The 26,572-nt window shown below is 41.3% G+C and overlaps 1 protein-coding gene across 3 annotated transcripts in view; it reads left to right on the top strand.

The window, feature by feature from the left end:
* Positions 1–7,130: 7,130 nt before the first annotated feature.
* The window catches only part of Iws1 (interacts with SUPT6H, CTD assembly factor 1), a 33,119-nt gene continuing 13,677 nt past the window's right edge, over positions 7,131–26,572 (top strand). For 2 of the 3 annotated variants that reach the window (XM_041660406.1, XM_041660408.1), the window contains exons 1-6: positions 7,131–7,432; positions 8,906–9,021; positions 19,474–20,380; positions 23,854–24,052; positions 24,680–24,737; positions 25,126–25,223. In XM_041660406.1, coding sequence (XP_041516340.1) covers positions 7,399–7,432; positions 8,906–9,021; positions 19,474–20,380; positions 23,854–24,052; positions 24,680–24,737; positions 25,126–25,223 — 1,412 coding nt within the window. In that variant the 5' untranslated portion in view covers positions 7,131–7,398. Of the gene's footprint in view, positions 7,433–8,902; positions 9,022–19,473; positions 20,381–23,853; positions 24,053–24,679; positions 24,738–25,125; positions 25,224–26,572 lie in introns of all 3 variants that reach the window. The other variant, XM_041660405.1, reaches the window with a different exon arrangement.

The raw sequence follows: 26,572 nt of genomic DNA, 5'->3' as shown, positions 1-26,572 counted from the left end.
TTGTTTTCTGCTGATGGCATTCCCTGCTTAAAGCCCAGCCTTTTGAGCAGATTTAACTCTTGATTATATCAAGGATTGGGTGTGACTGCGTACCCTTCCTGAAACTGTCCTTGTTCATAAGAACCAGCAGCAGCCAGCCTGATGCTCACACCTTTAATCCCTGCTCTTGGGAGATAAAGGCAGGTGGATCTCTAAGAATTTGAGACTAGCCTGGTCTACATAGTGAATTCCAGGCCAACAAGGGCTACATACTGAGACTTCCTTAATATAAACAAGCAAAAGAACCATCAGTAAAGTTATTTTTGCATTTTCTTTAGTTTTTTTAAAAATTAATTTTGTGTGTGAATGTATTATATGTACATGTTTGTGGCGTGTGCGCACATGCATGTACTGGTATGCACATCCAGAAACCAGACAACTCCACCAGGCTCCATCTCAGCAATTCTCAACCTGTGGGTCGCTGTGCCGTTAGGGTCTAATTACTCTTTCACAAAGACCATCAGAAAACACATCATGATTCATAACAGCAAAATTACATTACGAAGTAGCAATGAAATAATTATATGGTTGGGGTCCATCACAACATAAGGAACTGTTTTAAAGGGTCGCAGCATCAGGAAGGCTAAGAGCCACTGCTCTATCTCCTTCCTTGAGACAGGGTCTCCACTGAACTTAGAACTAGGTTGACAACCAACGAGGCCCAGTGATCCCTTGGTCTTCATCCCCCCCCCAAATGCTGGGGTTACAATCAAGCATGCAACCAAGTCCAGCTGTTTTATATGGGCACTAGGGATCAGAACTCAGGTCTGATGCTGGTATCGCAAGTACTCTTACTTGCTGAGCCATATCTCCAGGCCCCAATTCTGTGTTTTCAGTGGATGTTTCCCACTGGCCACTTTTAGGAGAAGAGAGTGTGTCTGCCGAACCCATCTATAGAGGCTCTTGTGAGCCCACAAAGAGATTCCAGTGAACTTTGATTTGGACATTTTAAAATCCTTTCCAGGCACCAATGAAGGAACTTCCTTTCCTCTACATATGTGACAGTCGAGTTCTTTTAAGCGGGCACGCTGGAGGAATGCTCTGGTATCACCATGCCTGACACCCCGAGTTCAGCTGTGAGAAGACAGATCAGTCACTGTCCCAACCCCACAATGGCAGTTAGGATTTCCTCTTCAGAAGGGGTGATAAGGACAGGAAGTAGAAATTGACTAGGCAGGTTATGGTAAAAAGACAGGAGACAAATGTAGCCAGTTTCCTTTTTTGACTAAAAGACAGAAATATCCTTGGAACTCTTAGCAGTTTCATCCTTTCTGGAGGCCAGGGATGTCAGAGGTCTTCTGACAGCCCTGATATCTGGTTTGGTTCTGAAGTGATTCTAGGGTAGAGGTTTTCAATCTGTGGGTCGTGGCCCCAAAAGATCATTGGAAAACACAAATATTTATTTACATGACAGTTTATAACAGGAGCAAAATTACAGTTGTGAAGTAGCAATAAAAATAATTTTATGTTTGGGGGCGGGTATAACCAAAACATGAGGAACTGTATTAAAGGGTTGCAGCATTAGGAAGGTTAAGAACCCCTGTTCTAGGGTCTTTGGGAGGTAGACAGTTAAAGTAGCAATGAAAGCTTGTTTAGACGAAATAAGGAGAGCCATGTAACTATGACAGTCTAAGGAGAGACACTGTGCCCTTCCTCTCAGCTGTCAGTCATTTAAACAGAACACTAAAGCAATGAGCCCCAAGTGTTTTGTTCTGAGAGAAGGGGAAAATTAGGAAGCTCTGGTGACAGCCCTAGACGAGAAAAGGGTATGTGCGCATGTGTGTTTTTATTACTCATGTGCAGGTGCCTGCAGAGTCCAGAAGAGGGTACTGTATCCCCTGGATCTGGAGTTTCAGGCAGATGTATGAGGCTCACATAAGTAGTGGGAACCAAACTCTGATCCTCTGAAAGAGCAGACAAGAGCTCTTAGTGACTGAATCATCTATCCAGTCCCTCCCTCCCTTTTATTTTAAGAAAGACTCTCACGTAGCCCAAGCTTGCTTCAAACCTGCTACATAGCCAAGGAAGACACTGAGCTTCTGATCCTCCTGCTTCTGCTTGCTGAGTAATGGTATGTACAGGCATGTGCCACTGCAGCCTGTGTGGTTAATATTGTCAACTTGACAGTCTTTAGAACCATCTAAAATTCTAAGATTCTATGAGAATGTCTATAAGGGAGTATCTGGATTGGGTTAGTGTCTGGGCATGTCTATAAGGGAGTATCTGGATTGGATTAGAGTCTGGGCATGTTTATAAGGGAGTGTCTGGATTGGGTTAGCATGTGGGCATGTCTATGAGGGAGTGTCTAGGTTGGGTTGGCCTCTGGGCATGTTTATAAAGGAGTATCTGGATTGGGTAGCGTCTGAGCATGTCTATAAGGGAATATCTGGAATTTGGTTAGTGTCTAGGCACGTCTATAAGGGAGTATCTGGATTGGGTTAGTGTCTAGGTATGTCTATAAGGGAGTGTCTGGATTGGGTTGACCTCTGGGCATGTTTATAAGGGAGTGTCTGGATTAGGTTAGTGTCTGGACATATTTATAAGGAAGTATCTGGATTGGGTTAGCGTCTGGGCATCTCTGTGAAGGACTATCCAGATTAGATTAACTGTAGTGGGAAGACCCACCCTAATTGCCTGACCAAATAAAAAAGAGAAAGGGGAAAGTCTAGCATTCATCACTCTGCTTCTTGCTTCAAACCCTTACCGCACTAGAGAACCCCAAGCTATGAGCTAAAACAAGCTCATTTTCTTAAATCACTTTATTAGGTTTGTTTATTTGAAATTAAAATATAATTACATTATTTTCTCCCTTCCTTTTCTTCCCTCCAACCTCTTCTATCCCCTACTCGCTTGCTCTCAAAATCATGGCCTCTTATTCTTTGTTGTTGTTACACATATAAACACATAAATATATAAATACAAACTGCTCAGTTCATTTAGTGTTCCTCATGCATATGATTGAAAGGCTGACCATTTGCTATAGGATAACATACTAGAGAAGACTTATTGAAGATGAATGCTATAAAGTAATCCCACCCTATCTCAGAATTGAGTATAATAAAGGGTTCTTTATTCAGGTGTAGACTCACAGATCACAGTCCTCTACACGAACAGGCAACAGGAACTGAATCCAGCAGTGGAGAGAGATCACACGCAAGCACAACCCCTCATACACAAGCTTTATGGCTGCATTTATAGTATAGGAGACCATAACCAAGTGGTCTGGTAACTTAAAGGCTATTGGCTGAAGGAGTTCCCACAGCACCTCTCCCTTTTGTCTAAGAGAGTTCTAAGCCTAATAATAAAACTATATTAGAAATGTCTTGGCCAAGTCATGAGAGGAAAGTAACTATGACTATCTAGTCTTCAACCCTATTGATGACCTGAGAAGAAAAATAATATTACATGAGTAAACGGGAAGTTCAATAAAGCAGCTTCCAACATGTGCAATAAATGACAGAGACACCTGGTTACCTAGGCAATCCCCCAAAGTCTCATTTGCAGTGTCGGAGCAACCAACTTTGGATAAGGCCTAATGTAACTAACAGACCATTTTCAGGGGCAGAAAAATTTTTACCACTGTCTAACCCTGTTTTGGCAAGGTTTGACAGGCTTTATTCTTGTATCCTGCTTGTCCTGTCCAGACACGTGCATTTTGTCAGTGGTTGAAGCATAGGCAGTTCCTTGCCCAAAGGCCAGTTTTACCAAGAAGAAAACAAGCTCCAAGTGGAGTGTTTTTGGTGCTCAACATTCTCTCGGGAATAGATTGGTGCTGCCAGAAGCAATTGTGTCTCATGTCAACAGAACCCTGAATTATTTAAATACAATATTCTATAGTTTTTTGAAGTGGTTGAAGATTACCTATCTATGAGGAATGCAATCTCTATGTATCTAAAAATCCTGATTGGTCTAACTATAAGTATGACAAACATGGATGACTATGACCTATTGTAGTAAGAGCTTTGGGCTGTGTTCCTGCCACCCAGCTCCCAGCCACCGGCTAGCTTTACCCAAAATAATTACACGGAAACTGTATTCTTTTAAACACTGCCTGGCCCATTATATCTAGCCTCTTTTTGGCTAATTCTCACATCTCGACTGACCCATTTCTAATAATCTGTGTAGCACCACGAGGCAGTAGCTTACCAGGAAGGATTCTAGCCTACGTCCATCTTGGGCCAGAGCTTCATCGCGTCTGACCCAGAGAGGAGAGGCATGGCGATTGCCTCACTTCCTCCCAGCATTCTGTTGTGTCTACTCCACCCACCTAAGGGCTGGCCTATCAATTGGGCCAAGGCAGTTTCTTTACTAAACAATGAAAGTAACTCCTCCATCAGACCTATAATTCTTAGTATCTATATAGTTTAAAGACTAAGACTTCATATTAGAATCTTTAAACAACTGTGTGGCAAATGAGGACAATGACCTCAAAATATAAACAATGTATAAGTATCTTGATCAGTGCTAGAAATTTATAGTGCAGCATGATAAATATATCCTAAAATTGTATCAATATATAAAATGTCTTAAGCAGAGGTAGAAGCATGCATGCATACAATATGACAAAATACTTTGCCTAGGTGTACAAATATTGTAAACAGAAGTAGAAGCATATTCAATATAATTTGAATTTGTATTACTATATAAGAATCTATACCAATGTAAAATGCTTATAAATAATAGCTCACAAGTATTCACTCTATTACACACTATTATTAGTGTAAGCTCACACTAATCTACCTATTATCCCATCCATTTTCCTCTTTTTTTCAAAGAAGTCCCTGAGCCTACATAATTTCCATCCCAAACTCCAACCTAATAACAATTATAATCAACCCCTAATTGATGTCCCTAACCCTGAGGACAAACTTTGTTGGCAGAGGGGACGTTGTCGTCTAGAATTACTTTCAGCTTTCGTGGGGGCAAGGTTCTTTCTATGGGATCCTGTAAAAGTAAAATGATGGTTAAGCTTTAAGATTACTGTCTGGTATAATTGCAAAAAGTCTCTGAGTAGACAATAGGTAAAAAAATGTAGACATCTCTGTCCCCATTCATACTTGGATCCACAAGGAGTCTTGATCTCTTTCTCTAATGATAAAATTCCTACTCAGAAAACTAACCTACCCCCTTGAATATCAATGCTCCTCTCATTCAAATGCTTGTCCTCGTAAGTAGTAGCCATTAAATGCTCTCTAAAATTCAGCCTGACCTAGGAAAAGACTGTTGGATCTGCCTGAGAGCAAGACGAGTTACATACTTGGGACCAGACTTAGTTAAAATCCCTTTAACCAAGGATTCCACATTCAAACCTTGCCTCCATGCCTGGTTTGTACAAATTGTGGCTACGGCTATTTTGTGGGCCATCATAACTGTACCAGGCTAATTTCCAACTCAAAAGTCCCTAATGGCACCTATTTTGAATGTCCCAATGACCTCTTCTCTTGCTACCTATCAATTACCCCAGGTGCCAAACTGTATATTTAATCTCAGGTCTTATAATCATCTCTTGGGCTAACAAAAACCATCAGTCCACCCCTATCTGAACCAAAAGGGCTGACATATTACTTCCACTCCTAGGGTCATTGTACTCCAACAAGTACGACTTAGCCAATTTCCTCAACGAATCAAGGTTGATCTGACACTGGCACAGGACAGTACAGAAAAATGCCAGACTCAGTTGGACTCCCTGGCAGTCATGGTATTACAAAATAGATGGGGATTAAATCTCATTACCACAGAGAAGGGAGGGATCTGTGCTATGTTAGGGGTGGAATGTTGCTTATTCAGGGATTTATCAGGTGGCTAAGAAGGCCTGACAGCTCAAAAAAAAAAAAAGATCACCTAGAGACTTCCTATCAGACTTGTGGAACATCAACTTTTTATTGGATGCCTTCTCATGATAGATCTAATCTCCAATCTAATCTCCTGTGTTTTGAAATTCCTCTCTAATTTGTTGCAGCAAAAAAAAAATGCACGTCATTATTTCCTCAACTACCACTCAACTCTTCGTGACTGAGGACTACTAAGAGATCACTCAGAGTCCTGGAACCAAATGAGTTTGAGTAGCTACTTGCTTCTTTTTTTTTTTTTTTTTTTTTTGGTTTTTCGAGACAGGGTTTCTCTGTGGTTTTGGAGCCTGTCCTGGAACTAGCTCTTGTATACCAGCCTGGTCTCGAACTCACAGAGATCTGCCTGCCTCTGCCTCCCGAGTGCTGGGATTAAAGGCGTGGGCCACCACCGCCCGGCTACTTGCTTCTTTAACAAGGTTTTAATTCTCTCTCCTCCCCTCCCCTCCCCTCCCCTCCCCTCCCCTCCCCCCCCCTCCCCCCCCTCCTCCCTCCGTGTGTGTGTGTGTGTGTGTGTGTGTGTGTGTGTGTGTGTGTAGGGGTTCGAGACAGGGTTTCTCTGAGTAACCCTGGCTGTCATGGAACTCACTGTCTACACCAGGTTGGCCCGAACTCCGAGATCCTGCCTGCCTCTGCCATGCTGGGATTAAAGTTGTGTGCCCACCGCCCGGCTATCAAGGGGCTCTTAAGACAAAGAGCCAGATGACCAGATAGGGTTTTTCAGTTGTAATTTAGTTACTTTGTAAAGAAAGGAAATAAGATGTTTCATAAGTACCAATCACTTTATTTCATGACTTTCTTTCCATTTTTTAACTTTCTCGGCGAAGGGAATTCAACCTGAGACCCCGCACAGGCAAGACGCTTTGGAGAACGCCATACAATTCGTCAGCGCTCTCTAACCTTAGAACTACAAGTCCCAGAGAACAACGCGCTACTTTCTCTCAGAATTTAGGGCGGGAATTGGAACTGGCCCGAATGTTAAAATGCAATTTTAGCGGGTTCTCATTTTTCGCAGAAACTTAAATGTTCCTCAAAGCAAGCTCGAACACAGAGGCAAGCGAGTAACATCACTCCTACTGTTGACAGACCAAATCCGGCCTGAGGTCGTTATTTATCTGAAGCCGAACTTCCCGCTCCCACTCGATTCTCCCAGCAGTCTCCTTCCCGAAGCTGCCAAGGCGTCAGAGAACCATAGCACCTTCTGATTGGCCGACGGAAGGGTGACGGCGCCTGCGCACTGCGTTGCTCTGAGGGTCGTGGGCAGGCGCCATTTTGGCCCCAGAGGTGCTTCTGGGAAGTTGCGCGCGAACCTTCACTTTGCCGGCCTGTGAGGTACGGCCCTTTCGGGTAGCTGGCGTGTCGGGGTCGGGGCGTCTGCGCCGGCCGCGGCCGACTTCTCCGGACCCTCTGACGAGGCCGAGGCGCCGCGCCGCCGAGGGAGGTCACTCGGCCAGGAAGGACGTGACGGGGGCGGCGCGTGTCGCGGACACTCCCCGCCGAGAGCCCGCCCGCCATGGACTCGGAGTACTACAGCGGGGACCAGTCAGGTGGGTCGGGACGGGTGGGCCGGGCTGCGGCTCGGCCTCGGGCCCCGGCACTGAGGGGAGAGGCCCCGGGCTAGACGGTCCCCTCCCCGGTAGGCTGTACCCCGGGGGTACCGGCGGGGCGGGAGCTGCGACCTCGGAGAGGTCTGCCCGGCTCCCCAAGGGGTTTTCCTCAGGTTGTCACCTCTGCCTGTGAGGGAAGCGGCCTGCCCTTTTAAGGGAATTGCCAGGAGCTGAACTGTTCCAGTATCCTTAAAAAAACTGGTCGGTGGCGGGGACAGGGAACCTTCTAGACTTTTACCAGTTAGGGCTAGTTTAAGTTCTCCTGTAATGCGGGCTTCCCGGGAAGAACGCGCAGGAGCTTTAAGTTTACAGACGTATTTTTAAAAAGGGCCTGGATGGGCAAAACAGCTGTGTGCTGATTTCTTTTGGACTTTGTGTATCAAAAGTACTGCAGTCGATGGTTAAGCATTAAGCTGTTTTCTGTTCTGACTTAAGTTGCTACATGACTGAACTGCGATGACAGGACTCTGTTATCCTGGACCTCCACTGCTGTTTCGCTTAAAATATTTTTTTTTCAAAATATTTTTTTAGTTCATTGGCATTTTAAAGTTAAGGCTGGGCGGTGGTGGCACACCCCTTTAGTCCCAGCACTTGGGAGGCAGAGGCAGGCGGATCTCTGTGAGATCGAGGCCAGCCTCATCTATCCCAGGACAGGCTCTGGGATTAAAGACGTGTACCATGCGCAGCTATAAACTTTGCTCTTCAGGTGAATAGAATATCTCATTAGTATCAGAGTCACCTATTTTTGTATTGCTACTTTGACTTTTTTGTAGGTGACTGTTTCATTTAATTTTTATTTATGTTTTGTTTTTCGAGACAGGGTTTCTCTGTGTAGCTTTGGAGCCTGTCCTGGAACTTGCTCTGCAGACCAGGCTGGCCTCGAACTCAGAGTTCCGTCTGTCTCTGCCTCCCCGGTGCTGGGATTAAAGGTGTGCGCTACCACCACCTGACTACTTATTTATTTCTTAAATTGCTAATCGAGTCATGTCTTTCAATGTACCTAAATACCTCTCAAGCATAATTTTATTTTGTATTTTTAAGGTATTGGTAGGTTAGGTGACAGTTCATGGTAAGTGCCATGGAAAGATAGACAATAAAAAAATTGGAACTATTTAGATGACTTTGACTTGGCATTTAGTGGTTTTTCTAGGCTTCATCTTTATGAAATATTTTTATTGCTATATGTGCCACACTACATGGTAATAGTTGTTGGTATTTATGTTTTCTTTCTTTTTTTTTTTTTCAGAACATTTGCTTCATTAGCTATGCTTCTTCAATGGTAGTAACTTTTGGCTCTTATATTCAGTTTGCTCATCTTAACTGTAGGTGGTCATTTTTAACTGTACTCGTAAACATTTTTACAGATACCATCCATCTTACACCCTAAGTGGGGTTTTGTTTTGTTTTAAGCAGATGATGGTGGTGCTACCCCAGTCCAGGACGAGCGGGATTCGGGGTCTGATGGTGAGGAGGATGTCAATGGGCAGCACTCCGGATCCGACACTGGGAGTGGAGAACAGCATTCAGAGGTACATTGTCTTTGGGGAGGCCTTTCCTCACATTTCTATGGCACTTATTTTATTTAGGAGTTTGAGAGATTGCCACAGGCTTTCATCCCTGAAAGTTAAAGGGTGTAAATTAGTGAATTGTTTTAAGGTGAGCAGAGATGGTCTGGTCACTGATGCTTACAGGGAAAAGTTCTGTTGGGTCAGATTTCAAATCTAGGCAGTTTTCAGCTGTGCCTGTTTATTCAGAGTATGATCTATTAGTAGGCTAGGAAAGGCAGTAAGCATTTGCAATCAAAAACAATTAGGGGAGATATAATTTCTTAAAGTTTATGTCAAGAGTTAGACTTGTCATTCTGTTGTAGTTATTATTTATTTTAACTCTTTACTCTTTAGGGGCCTGCTACCCACCTCCCAAATAAATACACAGAGATTTATTTTACTTATAAATAAATGCCCAGGCTTAGTTTGGCTTAATTCTACCCAGCTTTTGTTAACTTAAATTATTCCACCTACCTTTTGCCTCTCCTCTGGGCTTTTCTCTTTTTCTATTTGTATATCTTTTCTTCTTACCCCGTGACTCTCTCTTCCTTTTTCTCCCGTTTATTCTCTCTGCCTGGCAGCCTAGCCTGTCCTTCTCTTACTTCACTATTGGCCATTTAGCTCTTTATTAGACCATCAGATGTTTTAGGCAGGCAAAGTAACACAGCTTCACAGAGTTAAACAAATGCAACGTAAAAGAATGTAGCACATCTTTGCAATCATTAAACAAATATTCCACACCATAAACAAATGTAACACATCTTCAGCTAATATTTCACAACAATCTGTGGCAAGGCCTAGTATTATAACTCAATGTTTTGCTGTGTTTGTTTTGTTATTGTGTTGCTTGGGATTAAAGCCAGAGCTTTGGATCTGCTAGGAAAGTAAACACTCTACTATTGAGCTACCTTTTATTTATTTATTTATTTATTATTTATTTATTTATTTATTTATGGATTTTCGAGGCAGGGTTTCTTCGTAGCTTTTTGGTTCCCGTCCTGGAACTAGCTCTTGTAGACCAGGCTGGCCTCGAACTCACAGAGATCCACCTGCCTCTGCCTCCCGAGTGTTGGGATTAAAGGCGTGTGCCACCACCGCCCGGCTGCCTTTTATTTTTTATTATGTTTATTTAGGAGTGTGGGCTGGGCATGCCACGTTGTGGTGGACTGAAGACATCTTGCAGGAATTCTCTCCCACCAAGTGGGATCTGAGGATTGAATTTAGGTTGTCAGCTTTAGTGACAAATGAATGCCTTTATCATGGAGCCCTCTTTTTATTTTTAAGGCAGAATATTCCTAAATTGCTGAGGCTAGTCTTGAACTTTTGATTCTTCTGCTTTAGCAGCTTCCCAGGTACCTGGGATTATAGGCATGTATAATTGTACTTACAACAAATGTAGTTTTAAAAGATGCTTTAGTAACCAAATAGTGGTGAATTTTGTATACATTTTAACATTGTCCTAAATATTTTTGAAGCTGCTTAGTAAACCACCTGGTCATATAGCATCTCTTAGTATTAACAAAATAAAATTGTAACTTTCCAATAAATCAGCATGTCTTTGGTAGATATACATAGAAACAAATAGGAATGGTAAAGGTGGATGGATTTTCTAAGAATTTTATGACTGGCATTTTTATTACATAAACATATAAAGTTTTGTCTAATTTTAAGTTGTAGATGTGTCTTCGAAATTATATTGACTCTCATTACAGTCATGTCATTTTTCAGTTTACATGTTCACATCATGAATACTCAGCACTGAGCATGCTGTGTATCATGCTCTTTTAAAAAGTGCTTTGGACATGCACATGACTAAAAGTCAAAATCCCATTATTGGGTTTATTTTCCAGTAGAAAGAGACTTTAAACTATGAGTGTAATTTTAATGATTTCATAATATGGATATAACAGTACAGTCATCCCTTTGTCCATGGAAATTGATTCCAGGACTCTTTCCCTTATCCTTGCCATCTGAAACCCCAAGGATGCTCACATTATATATTATAAATGACACAAGGGATGGGGTATAGCTCAGTGATGATGTGTGTTCTTGGCATGCATGAAACCTTGGGTTGGAGTTTCAACACTAAAAAAATAACATATTTAAAATGGCAAGCCAGGCATGGTGGCTCATGCCTGCAGTTCTAGCACTTTGGAAACAACTAGGAGGATTGCTGCAAGTTTGAAGGCTTGTCAGTTCCCTGTCTCAAAAAAAAAAAAAAAAAAAAAGTTTTTTTTAAGGTGTAGTTTTGTGTAATGGGCGCTTTGTTCTCTATACTTTCAGTCATTGCTAGACTACTTACCATACCTAGTTCAGTTAGAATGCTATGTTCAGGAAATAATGACAAATAAAGGCCCACTCTGGACCTAGCTACATAGTACACATCCACAAGGTACTGTTAGTTTCTTCACATGTTTTCAGTGTGCACTCTGCTTTGTTGAGTGTATATTTGGTGATTCCCTAACTATTGATATTTAGACTGTCAAAGCTTCTCTTTTATTTCACCACACCAGGCTACTGAACTTCTTTGCTACCCCTTGATTATACTGTTTTGAATAATGCATTGTGACATATATTGCTTTATAAAATAATCCCACAAAATTCTGGCTCTTTGGAAATGAATAGTTTCCTTAAAACAGAGTGGTCCCAGACTACTCCTAGCTGACTCTTTTTGTTATTGTGTATATTTGTTGTGTGTTTTGCTTATATGTGTGCCTGTGCACCAGCTGCATTTATGGTACCTGCAGAGCCAGAAGAGTGCATCAGATCCCTTGGTATTGGAGTTGAGTGAGTCAAACCCAGATCCTCTGGTAGAGCAGCCAGTCCTCTTATCTGCTGTGCCATCTCTCTAGCTCCTCTTCTTAGCCATGGTCCCTGGTACTGTCTAGCAAACTAACTGACCTATATTGTAGCCTGTGCCTGAAATCTTCTGCCACAATTTTCTCAAATCTGATTGTATATGAAGTCTATTTCTTTGGGAAGTGATCAGGAGTGATTTAGTTTAATTCCATGTATTCTCCAGTACTCTGGAACTAGTGATGGGAAAATGGTGAGCTTTTCCCTGGCTGACATCAGCTACGGAAGCTGAGCTCTCAGCAAGAGCCAGTAGCAACTCATTGTCATATTCTTACAAGCGGGGGTGGGGGTGAGTGGGTGGGGTGACAAGAGCCCCTGTGCTTTCTAAATGTTGTGCCCAAGGTATGGCCTTTGATTAAGGATGGGATGGCACCTTTCCATTTAAAACTGATCTCTGCAAACATTTGATAGGAAATAAAGTGCCTCTCCCCATTCAGTTTTGGGCCTAAAACCTTTTCTTTTTAAGTTTGATAGCTAAGGAGTGCATATTAGTAGCAGCAGTTATCAACCAGTCAGAGGGATTTAGTGGTAACCACATTGTTTTGACCACACCATGTGGTCACACAGGTTTCTGTGAAAATAACCTGTTTCCATCTCCACCCTAAAATATACTTTTTGCCTGGTTGAGAGAAGCCTGGAGATTCCTGGTCGTTGAGCCTCCACTCCCATTTTGAGGTGTGAATGAGGACGCAGGGTAGTTACTGCTGTTTGAAACTCTTGCATCTTGTAGATCCAGTCTTAAATGTTTTTCTGAAAAAACTAGGATACTTTCAAATTGTGAGCTCGCTAGGAAATTTTAGTGAGCTTTGTTTTTGAAACAGAGTCTCACTATATTGCTAGCCTGGGACTTGCTCTGTAGACCCAGCTGTTTTCAAACCATTGAGATCCATCTGCCTCTTCCCAGATACTAGGATTAAAGGTTTGTGCCATCACCCAGCTTAAAGATTTATTTTTTTATTTTTATGTGTATAACTTCTATGACTTTGTATCACAGGTATGCAGTGCCCTTGGAGGCCAGAAGAGTCTCTTGGAATTGGAATTACAGACAATTGTGTGCCACCATGTGGGTGCTAGGAATTGAGCCCACGTCCTCTGGAAGAGCAGTAAGTGCTCTTAACCACTGACTCCTCTTGTGTGGAATTTTATGCAAGTACTGTTCCATGAATTCTATAAAATGTTAAAATGGGTATCTAGAGAGATGGCTCAGTGATTTAGAGCACTTGTTCTTATAGAGGACACAGTTTCTATTCCCAGGACCCACATGGTGACTCACAACTGCCTATAACTCCAATTCCAGGGGATCTGATGCCCTCTTCTGGCTCTGCAGGTACGAGGCACACATGTATGGTACATACATACATGCACACACATAGAGGTAAAACACTCATGCATATAAATGAAATAAACTTAAAAATTTTTATTGGAAAATAGTAGAGTCTCATTTTTGGTAATGTAGAAATAAAAGATGCTGTCGGGGGGGATATGAAAGAGGAATGACTAATTCTGTCAGAAGGTTGTGTTTGTGCTGTGTCCTGAAAGATTTTATAATTAATTACAACTAGTAAGGTTCTGTTATTAGCAGCTTTTCATGCATTTAATGTTCAGAGCAGCTCTTTAAAGAATAATTACTGTTTCTGACTAACACTTTGTAGACAGATGCTTTGAGCACTAAGAATGTCTCCTCAGGTCACACAATGTACAGTGGCAGGCTGTGGCTTCTCAGGCTGTTGTGTGACTCTAAAGTCTGTGTTTTTAACTTTCACATTGCAGTGCACAAACTCTATTCTTTCCAGAGAGGAAGATGGAAAAGGCTTCATGAGAGGAGTATTTTTGCCAAGTGGTGACGTTTTATGGCTGCCAAGTTTTTTATTTGTTTTGCTTAGTTTTTCCAGACAGGATTTTTCTGTGTAGCCTTGGCTGTCCTAGAACTCTCTCTCTGTAGACCAGGCTGGTCCTGAACTCAGAGATCTGCCTATCTCTGCCTCCCAAGGGCTGAGATTAAAGGTGTATGCCACCACTGCTGGCTGGTTAAAAACTGAATTTTTAAAACATTGCAATTTTCTCTGGGAGTTTATATTAGAATTGATAGAATTGTGATTTTTAATACTCTCCTTTCCCTCCCCTTCCCTCATACTACAAATCATTGCATTACAACTGTTTTTTTTTTTTTCCTTAAAGAATGTCAGTTAAGGTTGAGAGATGGCTCAGCAATGAAAGGCTCATAACCGAAACATCATTTATTATGTGCTGTAAGAGCATGGTTGATACTTGAATGTTGAAATGAACAATGTATTTATGATAGATAACCAATAGTTCTTTATAACTGCAGTGTGAATGATCACAGAGAAAGCTTGAGATCAGACATTTCTAAAGCTTCCCAAGATCCTCAAAGTGCTCAGTTTTCCTGAAAGCTCTAAGTGGGAACTTTTTGCTTGTTAAAAAGATAACATTTGGGCTGGGTGTAGTTCAGTTGATAGAGTGCTTGCCTGCAATGTTATAAGCCCCTGAGTACAAATCCCTAGTGCTGTATAAACTAGATGTAGTTGTGCATGGTTTTAATCCCAGGAAGGACCAGAAGTTCATGGTCATCTAGCCTCAATTACATAGTAAATTTGATACCCTTTTTGGGAGGAAAATGACTTTTAAGAAATTTTGGCCAGGCAGTGGTGGCATACACATTTAATTCCAGCACTCTGGAGGGAGAAGCAGGCGTATCTCTGAGTTCAAAGCCAGCCTGGTCTACAGAGCGAGTTCTAGGACATCCAGGACTGTTATATAAACAGTGTCAAAAGAAAGAAAAAATCTAAATAAATAAATTTTGGTGGTGCCATCCATGCCTTGCCATATTGGCATACACTTTTAATTCCAGCACCCAGGAGGCAGGGGCATGTGGATCTCTGTGAGTTCAAGACTAGCTTGATCTACAGATCCAAGTTCCAGGATGGCCAGGGCTACACAGGCAAATTCTGTCTTGAAGGGGGGAAAAAAAAGGAGAGAGAGAAAAAGAAAGAAACTTTGGTGGTAATTTGTAATGTTTCCTATACTTGTGTCTAATTTCTGTTTTAAAAAAGTTTGTTTTTAGTTTGGCTGCTAAAAATAGTCTAAATTTTTCAAGTATTTTAATAACATCAAATCTTTTAGCTGTATGGGTTTAATACAGTCTCCTCAGATCCTGTAATGTCTTTGCCTTCTGTTTGAGTCTGTTTACTAGTTCTTCCTTTTTTTTTGTTTGTTTGTTTGTTTTGAGACAAGCTTTTTACTCTTCTTCTGACTAGCCCAGCCCAGCCCGACCAGGCTGGCCTTGAACTCACAGGGCCAGAATTTGCTCTTGACTGAGACTATTGCTCTTTTTTTCCCTTCGTGTTACATAACTGGATGAGTGCCCAGATGTAACAGAGCTCATTTTAAAAATGATAGGAGCCAGGTATGGTGGAGCACATCTTTCATCTTAGTGCTTGGAAGGCAGAGATAGATGGATCTCTGTGAGTTCACAGCAGCATAGCAAGTTCTAGGAGAGCCAGAGCTACATAGTGAAATCCTGTTTTATAAAAATAAGTAAAAATGTAACATCCTTGTAATAATTGCTTGTTTTGCAGTGCATATACAATGTGTTAGGAAATCCAGGTTAGAGGGTAGCAGATAAATTGGGGAGGGGTCTGTCCAACTCATTTTGTCTCTTAGTGCTTCTGTTTTGCCAGTTAGCTTGTCTCTGAGATATTTAAATTTTAGCCCCCCTCCCAAGGTCTCAATATGTAGCCCTATGTGGCCTCAAACTCAAACCCCTTCCTCCTGAATTCTGTGATTAAAGGTATATGCCACCACATACAACTAAAACTTAAATTTTTTACATTGAAGTTTAGGGTTTAGTGGTTAGAGCTGTATCACACTATCAGTGGTACTCCAGGAAAAAGACCCAATTATCTCTATTTTGAAATAACCCATAGTATGTTAAATCCTGTCTTAATGTCCTGTAGTGCCAACTGCTACATCTGTGCACTTTAAGACCTAGCTTTCTTCCTCTTTTTTGGGGGGAGGTTGTTATTATGTGCATGCTTGTAAGGTGTGTGTGTGTGTGTGTGTGTGTGTGTGTGTATGTATGTGTGTGTATCTGTAGTTTAGAGGAAAATTTGGAAAAGCCAGTTGTCTCCTACCATGTGGATTCTGGGGACCAAATGCAAAAGTTACTAGGCTTGGTAGCAAGTGCTTTTCCCATTTGAGTTATCCTACTGAGCTTCTGCTAATACATCTTAGGACAAAATATTATTGGAAATTGAGGTTCTAAAATTAAAGTTGAAGTTTGAGACTACTCTAAATCCTAAAATACTTGTTTTTGGCAGGTTTAATTTTTATCTTTTTCATTATTTTTATATGATGTATATATCATGTTTGTACCTTAAACCTTGTTTCTCTCTGTGTCTATTGTGATCTGACTTAATGGTGACCCACTGTAACACTTCAAACTTGGTGCCCAGTTGGTGGCTATTTGGGAAGAAGTAGAAGATATGGCCTTCTTGGAGGAAGTATGTCATTGGGGACAGGTTTTGAGGTTTAAAAGTCTCATGTCATTTTGAGTTAAAGCTCTTTGCTTCCTTGTGGGCAGAGATGGGAGCATTCACCTGCTGCTCCAGTGCCTTGCCTGTCTGCCTGCTGAGGATCATGATGCTGGAATCTTAACAAAAGAAAAAGAGCTAATATATTGATTGTGTCTTCCTGAAGTCTTGCTGTGTAGCCCTGGCTGGCATGTTTTTCACTGTATATCCCTAACTAGCCTTGAATGTGTGGCTATCCTTTGCCCCTTAGTTCTGGGATTTCAAGTATGTTTCACTGTGGCTGGCTTTGACTTTTATTTTGAAAGAGTTTTTTTGGAAGAAAGGAAGGTTGGTAGGTATTTCAAGTTACATTGTATTAGTCTAATTAGGTTGGTCTTACTCTCCCAGAATCTAGCCTGTGTTCCCTAGTTGATACATGCTTACCTGTGACTACCTAACCATCTATTTTCTTTCCTTTTTTTGTTTTGATAACTTAAGAATTTCCTATAATGTATTTTGATCATATTCATGTTCCTTCCACAATTCCTTCCAGATTCTCCCCACCTCCTTACCCAGTTTCATGTTTTCTGTCTCAAATCCATTGAGTCCAGTTTTTGTATTGGCCAATTACTCCTGGAGTGTGGTCAACATACCAGATGTCCAATAATGGAAAGATGTTCTGTCTTTGAAGAGCTATCAAATGTCATTAGCTCCTCAGTGGCACTTATACCTACTTCCCCTCCTCCATGCTGGTATTTGTCTGGATCAAGCTTCTGTAGGTCTTGGACATGCCCCCAATGGTTGTGAGTTCATATGTGCTTCTGCCCTGTTGTGTTTGGAAGTTTCCTTGAAGTCGTCCACCATCTCTGGCTCTTTTATCCCCTCTTCTACTTAAATCCCTAAGCCTTGAGGGGAGAGGTGTGATACAGATGTCCCATTTAGGGCTGAGCACTCCAGAATCTTTTATTCTCTATCCATTGACCTCTGTGTTAATTTTCATCTATTTTTTAAAATTTTTTAAAAAATATTTATTTATTATGTATGCAATATTCTGTCTGTGTGTATGACTGCGGGCCAGAAGAGGGCACCAGACCTCATTACAGATGGTTGTGAACCACCGTGTGGTTACCGGAAATTGAACTCAGGACCTTTGGAAGAGCAGGCAATGCTCTTAACCTCTGAGCCATCTCTCCAGCCCCCTAATTTTCATCTGTTACTAGAAGTGTTGAGTAATGTGGTCTGATGTTTGGGTTTAGCAGGAGATCATTAGGAATCATTTTATTGTTGTGTTCATTTATCAGAATAATAGTAGGTTTTCCTAACCTTGATCTGTAATAGGTCTACTTAGCCACAGGCTCTTGATCTTATTGACCGTGTCAGTATGTATTCTATCTCATGGAGCAGGCCTTAAATTTAGAAAAGTAGTTAGTTACTCCCATAGCATTTGTGCCACTACTGCACTGGTGGGCATATCTTGCCAGGCAAGTCATTATTGTAGGTAACAGGCTTCACAGCTGAGTGAGACAGATGCTTGCTTTTGTACTCTAGTGTTGCTGTGAAAGCTAGCCAGTAGGGATGAAGCAACCAGTTGAGTGTCATGCAGATTTTTCCATGTTCTGTGGTTCAGATATGTAGCTCTTTAGCAATAGGGTCAAGCATTGACAATAACTTACAGTGTTTGTGTGTGTGTGTGTGGGGGGGGGTGTCTCTAGGACTCTATTAGCCAATAGCTCAAAACAAAAATCCTGTTGGTACTGCGTTTTTTATTTGGTAGCATGCAGTATCTAGTTAGGGTATCGTCGCACTGTTATATATACTAGTTCCATTTAAACTCTTTTAAGTGTGTATATCTTTTAGGAAGTGCTACAGTAGTAGGTTTCCATATGACTTTTTCAGAATGCCTAGTTATCCCTCCCTGTATCCCTTTCTTTACTATTCCTTCTCGTCCCCTGCCCCTTTAATCTTTTCCTCTCCTTTTTATTTTTTTCTTTTCTTTTCTTTTTCTTTCTTTCTTTTTTGACACAGGGTCTCTTACTTTATAGTTCAAGCTGGCCTCAGGCTCTCTTTCTCCTGCCTTAGCCTCCTGAGTACTGACATAGGTGTACATCACATCCTCTGTTTAAGTGGAAGCCTGTTTTCTTGGCCTAAAAAGTATTGTTAAGAAGAGAAAGTGAACCAGCTGGAAACGTAATGCTGGCCTTTTTGTTTGTTTGTTTCGAGACAGGGTTTCTCTGTAGCTTTGGAGCCTGTCCTGGAACTAGCTCTTGTAGACCAGGCTGGCCTCCAACTCACAAAGATCCACCTGCCTCTGCCTCCTGAGTGCTGGGATTAGAGGCGTGCGCCACCACTGCCTGACTATAATGCTGACTTTTAATAGGTGCTTTGAGAATAGGAACTACTTTTGTGTTGGTTGAGATTTTCATGGGTGAGTATATGCTGTTTGACATTTGAATAATTAAAGTTTTTATAGTGAAGCTTTTTTTCCCTTAAAATAATGCCAGTTTATAGAACTCAGGATTATACCTTTGTGAAAAACTTGGTTATATGTTTTTATTTCTTTGGGTAACTAGAATTGTATGAGGAATTAAGGGTCTGTTTTTAAACATAGAGAGCTCTGCATGTAGGAATATGCTTTACAGGTTTGATTATACTTGTCTTTGGGGGCCAGACTGTGACATTCCATTTCACAGACTGGCCTTAGTTTAAAGTGATGTTTCTTTATTGGTATAGGATGAAAAATCTTTAAGTATACACATATTCCGGGGATGGAGAGATGGCTCAGTGGTTAAGAGCATTGCCTGCTCTTCCAAAGGTCCTGAGTTCAATTCCCAGCAACCACATGGTGGCTCACAACCATCTGTAATGAAGTCTGGTGCCCTCTTCTGGCCTACAGACATACACACAGACAGAATATTGTATGCATAATAAGTAAATAAATAAATTTTTTTTAAAAAAAGTATACACATATTCCTACATTTAAAAAAATTATTGGAATTTTTTAAAGGTTACATTACCTTTTTGACATTGCTAATTTTTCTTATGTTTTCAGAATGAAACTAGCGATCGAGAAGATGGCTTGAACAAGAGACTTAATGGAACAGACTCTGAGAACGATGAGCCCTCTAATCTTAATGCCAGTGATTCTGAAAGTGAGGAACTTCACAGGGCAAAGGACAGTGACTCTGAATATGAGGAGCATGCAGAGTCTCCTGCAAGTTATTCTGAAAATGAAGATGTCAACCAGCATGGGAGCGACTCTGAAAATGAAGAGCTTCTTAATGGACATGCAAGTGACTCAGAAAAGGAAGAGGTTAGAAAGCATGCTGCCAGTGACTCTGAAGCTGAGGACACTCCACAGCCTCAGGTCAGTGAGTCGGACAGCGAAGATCCCCCAAGGCCCCAGGCCAGTGACTCAGAAAATGAGGAGCCTCCCAAACCTCGTATAAGTGACTCAGAAAGTGAGGAGCTCCCCAAACCTCGGATCAGTGACTCGGAAAGTGAGGAGCCCCCAAGGCCACAGGCCAGTGACTCAGAAAGTGAGGAGCTCCCCAAACCCCGAGTCAGCGACTCGGAAAGTGAGGAGCCCCCAAGGCCACAGGCCAGTGACTCGGAAAGTGAGGAGCTCCCCAAACCCCGAGTCAGCGACTCAGAAAGTGAGGAGCCTCAGAAAGGACCTGCTAGTGATTCGGAAACCGAGGATGCCTCCAGACCCAAACACAAGCCAGAGTCAGACGACAGTGATGCAGAGAGTAAGAGGGAAGATTCGGAAATGCAGAATGAGTCAGAGGGCCGTGCAGACAGAAAAAGACTCCACAGCTCTGACACTGAGGAGGAGGAAGAACCGAAAAGGCAGAAACTGGATAGTGATGAAGATGAAGAAAAGGAGGGGGATGAGGAGAAAGTAGCAAAGCGGAAGGCTACTGTGCTTTCTGATAGTGACGATGAAGAAAAAGCATGTAAGGAAGTTTATTAGGCTGTAGCTTTTCTTACTGGCTGTATTTATAACTGAAATAGTGGATCCTTTTCTGCTATATTTTAGTGTATATTGTGATGTTAATTTCATTATAGCCTTTTCACATAGAAATACATAGTATTTTTTAATCATACTTAACCTCATTATCCTGTCATATCCCACTCCCACTACTCCCCTCATATCTTCTTATTTTTTATGGATATTTTTTGTTTTTGTCTTGTTTTTGTAACCAAATGAGTTTAATTAGAAGCCATGTACCTTACTTTGGCTCTACCACTGAAGAAAAAAATTCCTCCTTGGCTGGGGTCTTCTGTGACTGCTAGTTCACATTTCACTGGGACAGGAACTGAGCCTTAGAAGTCCTTCTTTGTTAGCTGTTACACATTGTTGAATGCCTACATCCAGCAGGGTTTGGAGGGATTCTATTTAGAGACTGTAACTCTGCGGAGTGTTAGTCTTTGCTGCCTCGGACTCCATTTTCACAGCTAATACTTTTTACTTAATATCTTTTGTGCAACTTGTCTTTTTAGACAAAGCATACATTCCTTTGTAGTAACAGTTGTTGCAGGAGAAAATACTGTACAGAGGTCATATAATTTGATTCATTGAGTTTTTGTTTCCAACACCCCCACAACCTAAAATCTCAATGTTCTTGGTTTTTCTTCTGTATTGCTTTTTCCATTCAGATTTCTCGTCTATTTTGTAGACTTTTACCCGTGTGTGTTGCTGACTCTGTTCTCTGAGAGTGGATTAAATTTATTATGCTTTGTATCCTTTCAGATTATTGATCGTTTTTATGAAAAAGGTTTTGGAATTTTTATTTGTCATTTTAGCTGCTTCAGTACCTTTTGATTTTGTTAGTTGAGTCATGTGGCCTTGCTTTTTCACATTTCTTGTATTTTGTGTGGTGATTTATGTACTTACTGGTTTGGATATCTTCTCTTCATTGGGGCAGGAATCATTTTACTGAGCAGTCTGCTCTCAGTGAGTGAGGAGACAGACTGTTGTAGCAGTGACATCATCAAACCACACAAGATCTAGAAAGAGGCTTAAATTTAGCCCTTGCACCTAATGAGCAGTGGGCAGAAGACAGGAATTGACATAACTACTGTGGAGTGATCTGTGAAGTTAGAAATTACCCAGGACAAGTGTGCAAATGATCAGTGGGGAGAGGAAGGCAGGGAAGGAAAGGCAAAGAAAATTAGGCATAATAGAGGAAAGCTGATGACATTGTATAGAGGAAGACTAAAGAACAAGAAACTAGAGAAAAATTTAAAAGAAAACTAACACTTTAGTAATAAAAACCTTTACAAACAAAATTAGATAAATGTAAGAATGGGAATTTTAAAGATTTCTTTTTAAGCCAACAAGGTAAAACCAGAATACTGCTAATGATGGGATGGGGAATGACAGAGACAAAGGTCAAACAGAAAAATATGAAACTAAGGAAAAGAAAAAATTTTGTTCAAGAATGGTAATAAAAATGCATAAGCAAATTAAATGAAGTTGTAAAGGGGGACAGCCAGAATTAAAAATTCAAAACAGTAAAAAAAAAATAATCCTGCATAAGTGTGCAGGAGAAAAAAATTGCATGAAAAAAGTTTCTGTATGGATGTAGTTTCTTTATGGTTCCTTAAAAATTAAAAATTGCCACTTCTGTGCACAGGAGAGGGTCAGTTGAATTTAGCTTATGCTGTGTGTTTTGAGATTGTCTATGTGTCTTGTGCACCAGAGTTGTCTTCAGTTTTTCATTTTGGTGTATCAGAGTCTCTAACTGGCCTGATCTTTGCATACCATATATGTTTTATGGACTGGGTAGATTCTTGTAATCTTACCAGACTCATCAGACTGACTGTTTTAGCTTGGAGTGGGGAAGGTAGTGTGGAAAGCAACTGCAACACTGAATTTTTTTTCATTGTTTCTGTTTTTTGTGTTTTTGAGAACAGGATTTCTCTGTGTAGCTTTGGCTGTCCTAGAACTCTGTATATCAGGTTAGCCTTGAACACAGAACTCAGATCCACCTGCCTCTGCCTCCCTAGTTCTGGGATTAAAGGCGCACTCCACCACTGCCAGGCCAACTTCTTTTTTTTTTTTTTTTTTTTTTTTTTTTGGTTTTTCGAGACAGGGTTTCTCTGTGGCTTTGGAGCCTGTCCTGGAACTAGCTCTGTAGACCAGGCTGGTCTCGAACTCACAGAGATCCGCCTGCCTCTGCCTCCCGAGTGCTGGGATTAAAGGCGTGCGCCACCATCGCCCGGCCCAACTTCTTATTTTTAAGGCCTCCTGAGTACTGGTCACACTGCTGGACAGATGCAGCTGTTTCTATCAAGTACACCCTGAAATTTCAGAGTTCTTGGACTCTGGCACAGGGAACAACAGATAGATGCTTTCAGACTTTGATCTATTCACTGTCCTCTGGCTCAGAGCTATCAGACTCGGGGGTACTTCTCAGTGATGAGATCTGTTCCCTTTCCCTGTCTTTATTTGTGCACTTCCTAGCCTGATGCAGCCTTCTGCTGTCTACACATTGGTCCATTATGATCTAGCTCTTCTTCCTCTTCACCACTGCCTCTCTGGGCCTTCCCTCATGCAAGGGTGGTGGCAAGCCAAACAGCAAGTCCCAGACCTATGGATATTCCTGATTTCAAAACCCTGGGGGTAGCTCAGTAACAGTAGATTCTCTCTCAAGATTATGCCTAGCTGTTGCCCTGTGATTATTCATGGGTTTCCCTTCCCTTGGAAGAATCTTTGTCTTAAACCCCAAAAGATTTGGGGGCTCATAAGAGCTGTAGACTGTCCTGAGGGTATGACTACCTGACTTTCATCTAGCTTACTTCATCTAACACGGGTTTGGCTGGCTGCCCTGTATTCTTTGTCTTTGTTCTTGTTCCTTCCAGAGTCGTGTCGTGTCTTAGGAAAAAGATTTCCCAAGCTTTTTCTTTATTTCTCTTGTTGAGGTCCAGTCAGCTTTTTCTTACTTTTTTACAGAAACAGCCTCAGGTCCACCATCTTACTCAGAAGTCTGATGCTACCATAAGGAACATGGGGGATACACAGTTTAGGTTGAAGGCTGCACAGCCCTGAAAGGATGCCCAGTCTGCCAAGCAGACTATTAATTTTCTGTGGTCCTGCAAACAGAAAGGTGGCCACTGATACTTGCGTACATTGGTGATATCTTTATCATTTAGCCACTCCTTCCTAGGTAAAGCAGCAGAAAATGTGTAAAATGACTATCAGTGTACCTATTTGTATGTTTTTGATGCTGAGAATAGAACCTCAGGACCTTGTGCTTGCTAGGCAAGTACTCTTCTAGTGAGTTACACCGGTTGTTTGGGAACTTTCTTCTTTTTCTAATTCATGTGTTAGCTATTTGATTTTTTCCCAGTGCTCACATTTTCACAGCCCGTTACTCTTAGTAATATATAACAAAATAACACAAGTGATTGTATTTTCTAACAGCAGCAAAGAAGAGTCGAGTTGTCTCTGATCCTGATGATTCTGATAGTGATGTTGTATCAGACAAGTCAAGTAAAAAAGAGAAGACAGCAGCATCTGACAGTGAAGAAGAAGAAGAAGGAGGGAAAGAAGAATCACCTGGAAAGAAAAATGAAGAGAAGGACCTATTTGGGAGTGACAGTGAATCAGGCAATGAAGAAGAGTAAGTGAAAACAAGGTGGTTTTCAGGGTTCTTCAGTAGCGAAGAGGGACTTGATGAGGTGCAAGACCTCAGCTGCCTAGCTGCTTGGCTTTGGCTTTAGGACATCTGTGCTGAAGTATTGTACACACAACAACACGAGTGGGTCTCAGGATTAGGGTCGGTGCTGAAGTATTGTACACACTACAACACGAGTGGGTCTCAATATGTTGACTGAGGAGATTGAAATGAGTGTGGTATGGCTCCATTTATGTGGTGTTTAAGAGCTTGCAAAATTTATGGTGCTGGGGTCAGTGATCATGTTACCTCTGGGTCTTGGTGGTGGACGGTTTATTTAAAAGGGCTGTAAGGGGTTGAGGATGTGGCACAGTCAGTGGAGTGTTGGAAATGAAACAAAATGCCCTCACCTGTGGGTTGAGTGCTGCATGAGAAAAGGCTATGAGGAAGTGTCTGGAGAAATAGGCTTCTTTGCTTAGGGCACTGGGTATATGAGTGCTTATGTTTGTTAAAGCCCATTGACCTTTGTGCCTAAGGTCTGCACATTTTACTGTCCATAAATACCTTGTTTGTAAAATGATACGTATGCAAGTGTAAGAAAGCTGATGGGTGGTTTTATATTTGGTTTTCTAGAAATCTTATTGCAGATATATTTGGAGAATCTGGTGATGAAGAAGAAGAGGAATTTACAGTAAGTTTGCTAGGATTATTGTTTTAATTGCATTGTTTCATTTCTGTGGTAGCAGTTCTCTAATACAACGAAATAGTACAAAGCCTTACAAAGAATAAAAGGATTTCAGGTTGGAGAATTTGGAAAATGCAGGTCAGTGTCCTACCCTCCGAATAGTATGCTGACATATGTATGATAAAAGACTAAAGCATAGAAGTGCTTCCTGGAACAATGCAGATGCCCACACCAGTGGCCAAGGGGGCATCTTTTGCTGTACCACTCTTGATACCTGTTCAATACACTTTGTCCTTTGTGGCTATGTTAGTTAATGTGAGAAGTCGGGAATTGTTTGAAGAAGGAAATCTGTAAGGTGGTTATGATAGTTGGGCTTAACTCACTGTACCTTTAGGGTTTTAACCAAGAGGATTTGGAGGAAGAGAAGAATGAAACACAGCTGAAAGAAGCTGAAGACTCGGACTCTGATGATAACATCAAAAGAGGAAAGCAGTGAGTGTTTTTGTGTTGGTTTTAAGAAAGTTCAGCCAAACTGAGAAAGGTGAAGGTAGAGACTGTTAAGCTTTCCTGTTTCTCATCTAGGTTCCCAGACTTGAAGAGAATGTTTCGTATTTCTCCTTCACCTCCTCAATATACTGTTAGTGAGATGTTCGCTGTTACTTACTCTGTGCTCAGATGTCATAAATTATAGATTATACGATACTAATTTGTAACTTAACTTAAAATAACTTAATATAAAAATTTTTGAGGGAAAAAAGTTCATTTTGGGTGGCAGGGGAAGCAAATCTAAAGTAAATACAAAAATGTTTCTTAATTATACTCTACTTCTGTTAAAATAATTGCGAACCGTGTCCAGAAAAAGATGATGCCATGAATGGGGTGCTAACCACTGTTCACAGTTGTGAAGGTTATGCTTTCAGTCATGTGCAAGAATTAAGAAGCAGAATTTGGGTGCTTCTTTGAGAAATTTGAATTTATTAGTATGTGGCAGAGTGAGATAATACCCTCTCAAGTGTAAGTAATGATAGCTATAAAGGCCAGGCACTTAGCTTGTGTGTACTCACTTTGTTTTAAGTTATGTTCTTCATTACTAAAAAGTGGCAGTTGATTCTTTTTTTCATAGTCATGGTTCATAAGACAAAGCATTCAAATAATTAAACATTTTCTATTTCTAAAAAAGCAGTTCACCTCAACTGAATGTGCTCCTAACCAAAGATTTGAAATGTTTGTTCTCAACCTCATGGATGACAGGTGTAAATGTGGCATATGAAAAGCTTAGGCCTGTTTGTGTTACTATTTATCAGTACTGCAGAACAGGAATTGGATATGAAGTGTAAGGTTCACTCTTGTGGAAGTAAGTTATGTGTATTTGAGCTTTTTAAAAAAGTAGTGTCGGGTGTATCGTATAGCTCAGGTTGGTTGAAGAAAAGGCTTTCCAAGAAGAATTTTTCTTTAATTTTTTTAAAAAAGAAAACAAACTATCTTTCATTTTACCTACCAGTCTCAGTTTCCACTCCCCTCTTCCCAATCCCTCCACATACCCCCCACCTTATCCCCCATCCACTCCTCAGAGAGGGTAAGGCACATTGCTTTGGGAACAGTCCAAGGTCTTCCCTACTATATCTAAACTGAGCAAGGTATCCCTCCAAAGAGAATGGGTTCCCCAAAATCCTGGTGCCACTGCCAGTGGCCCCGCAGTCTGCCCCAGCCATACAACTGTCACCCACATTCAGAGGATCTAGTTTGGTCCTCTGCCCAAGATGAATTTTAAGGCCTATGTGGTAGCAAGAAAGTCCAGCCTCTCTCATGGACTGAACTCCTCTCCAACAGCTGTACAAAGG

The sequence above is a fragment of the Microtus oregoni genome, unplaced genomic scaffold, assembly GCF_018167655.1.
Source record: "Microtus oregoni isolate MIOR12 unplaced genomic scaffold, Mior012 000011F_ref0000422, whole genome shotgun sequence".
In the NCBI taxonomy this organism is placed as follows: Eukaryota; Metazoa; Chordata; class Mammalia; order Rodentia; family Cricetidae; genus Microtus; species Microtus oregoni.
This window is presented reverse-complemented; position numbering and strand designations above follow the sequence as displayed.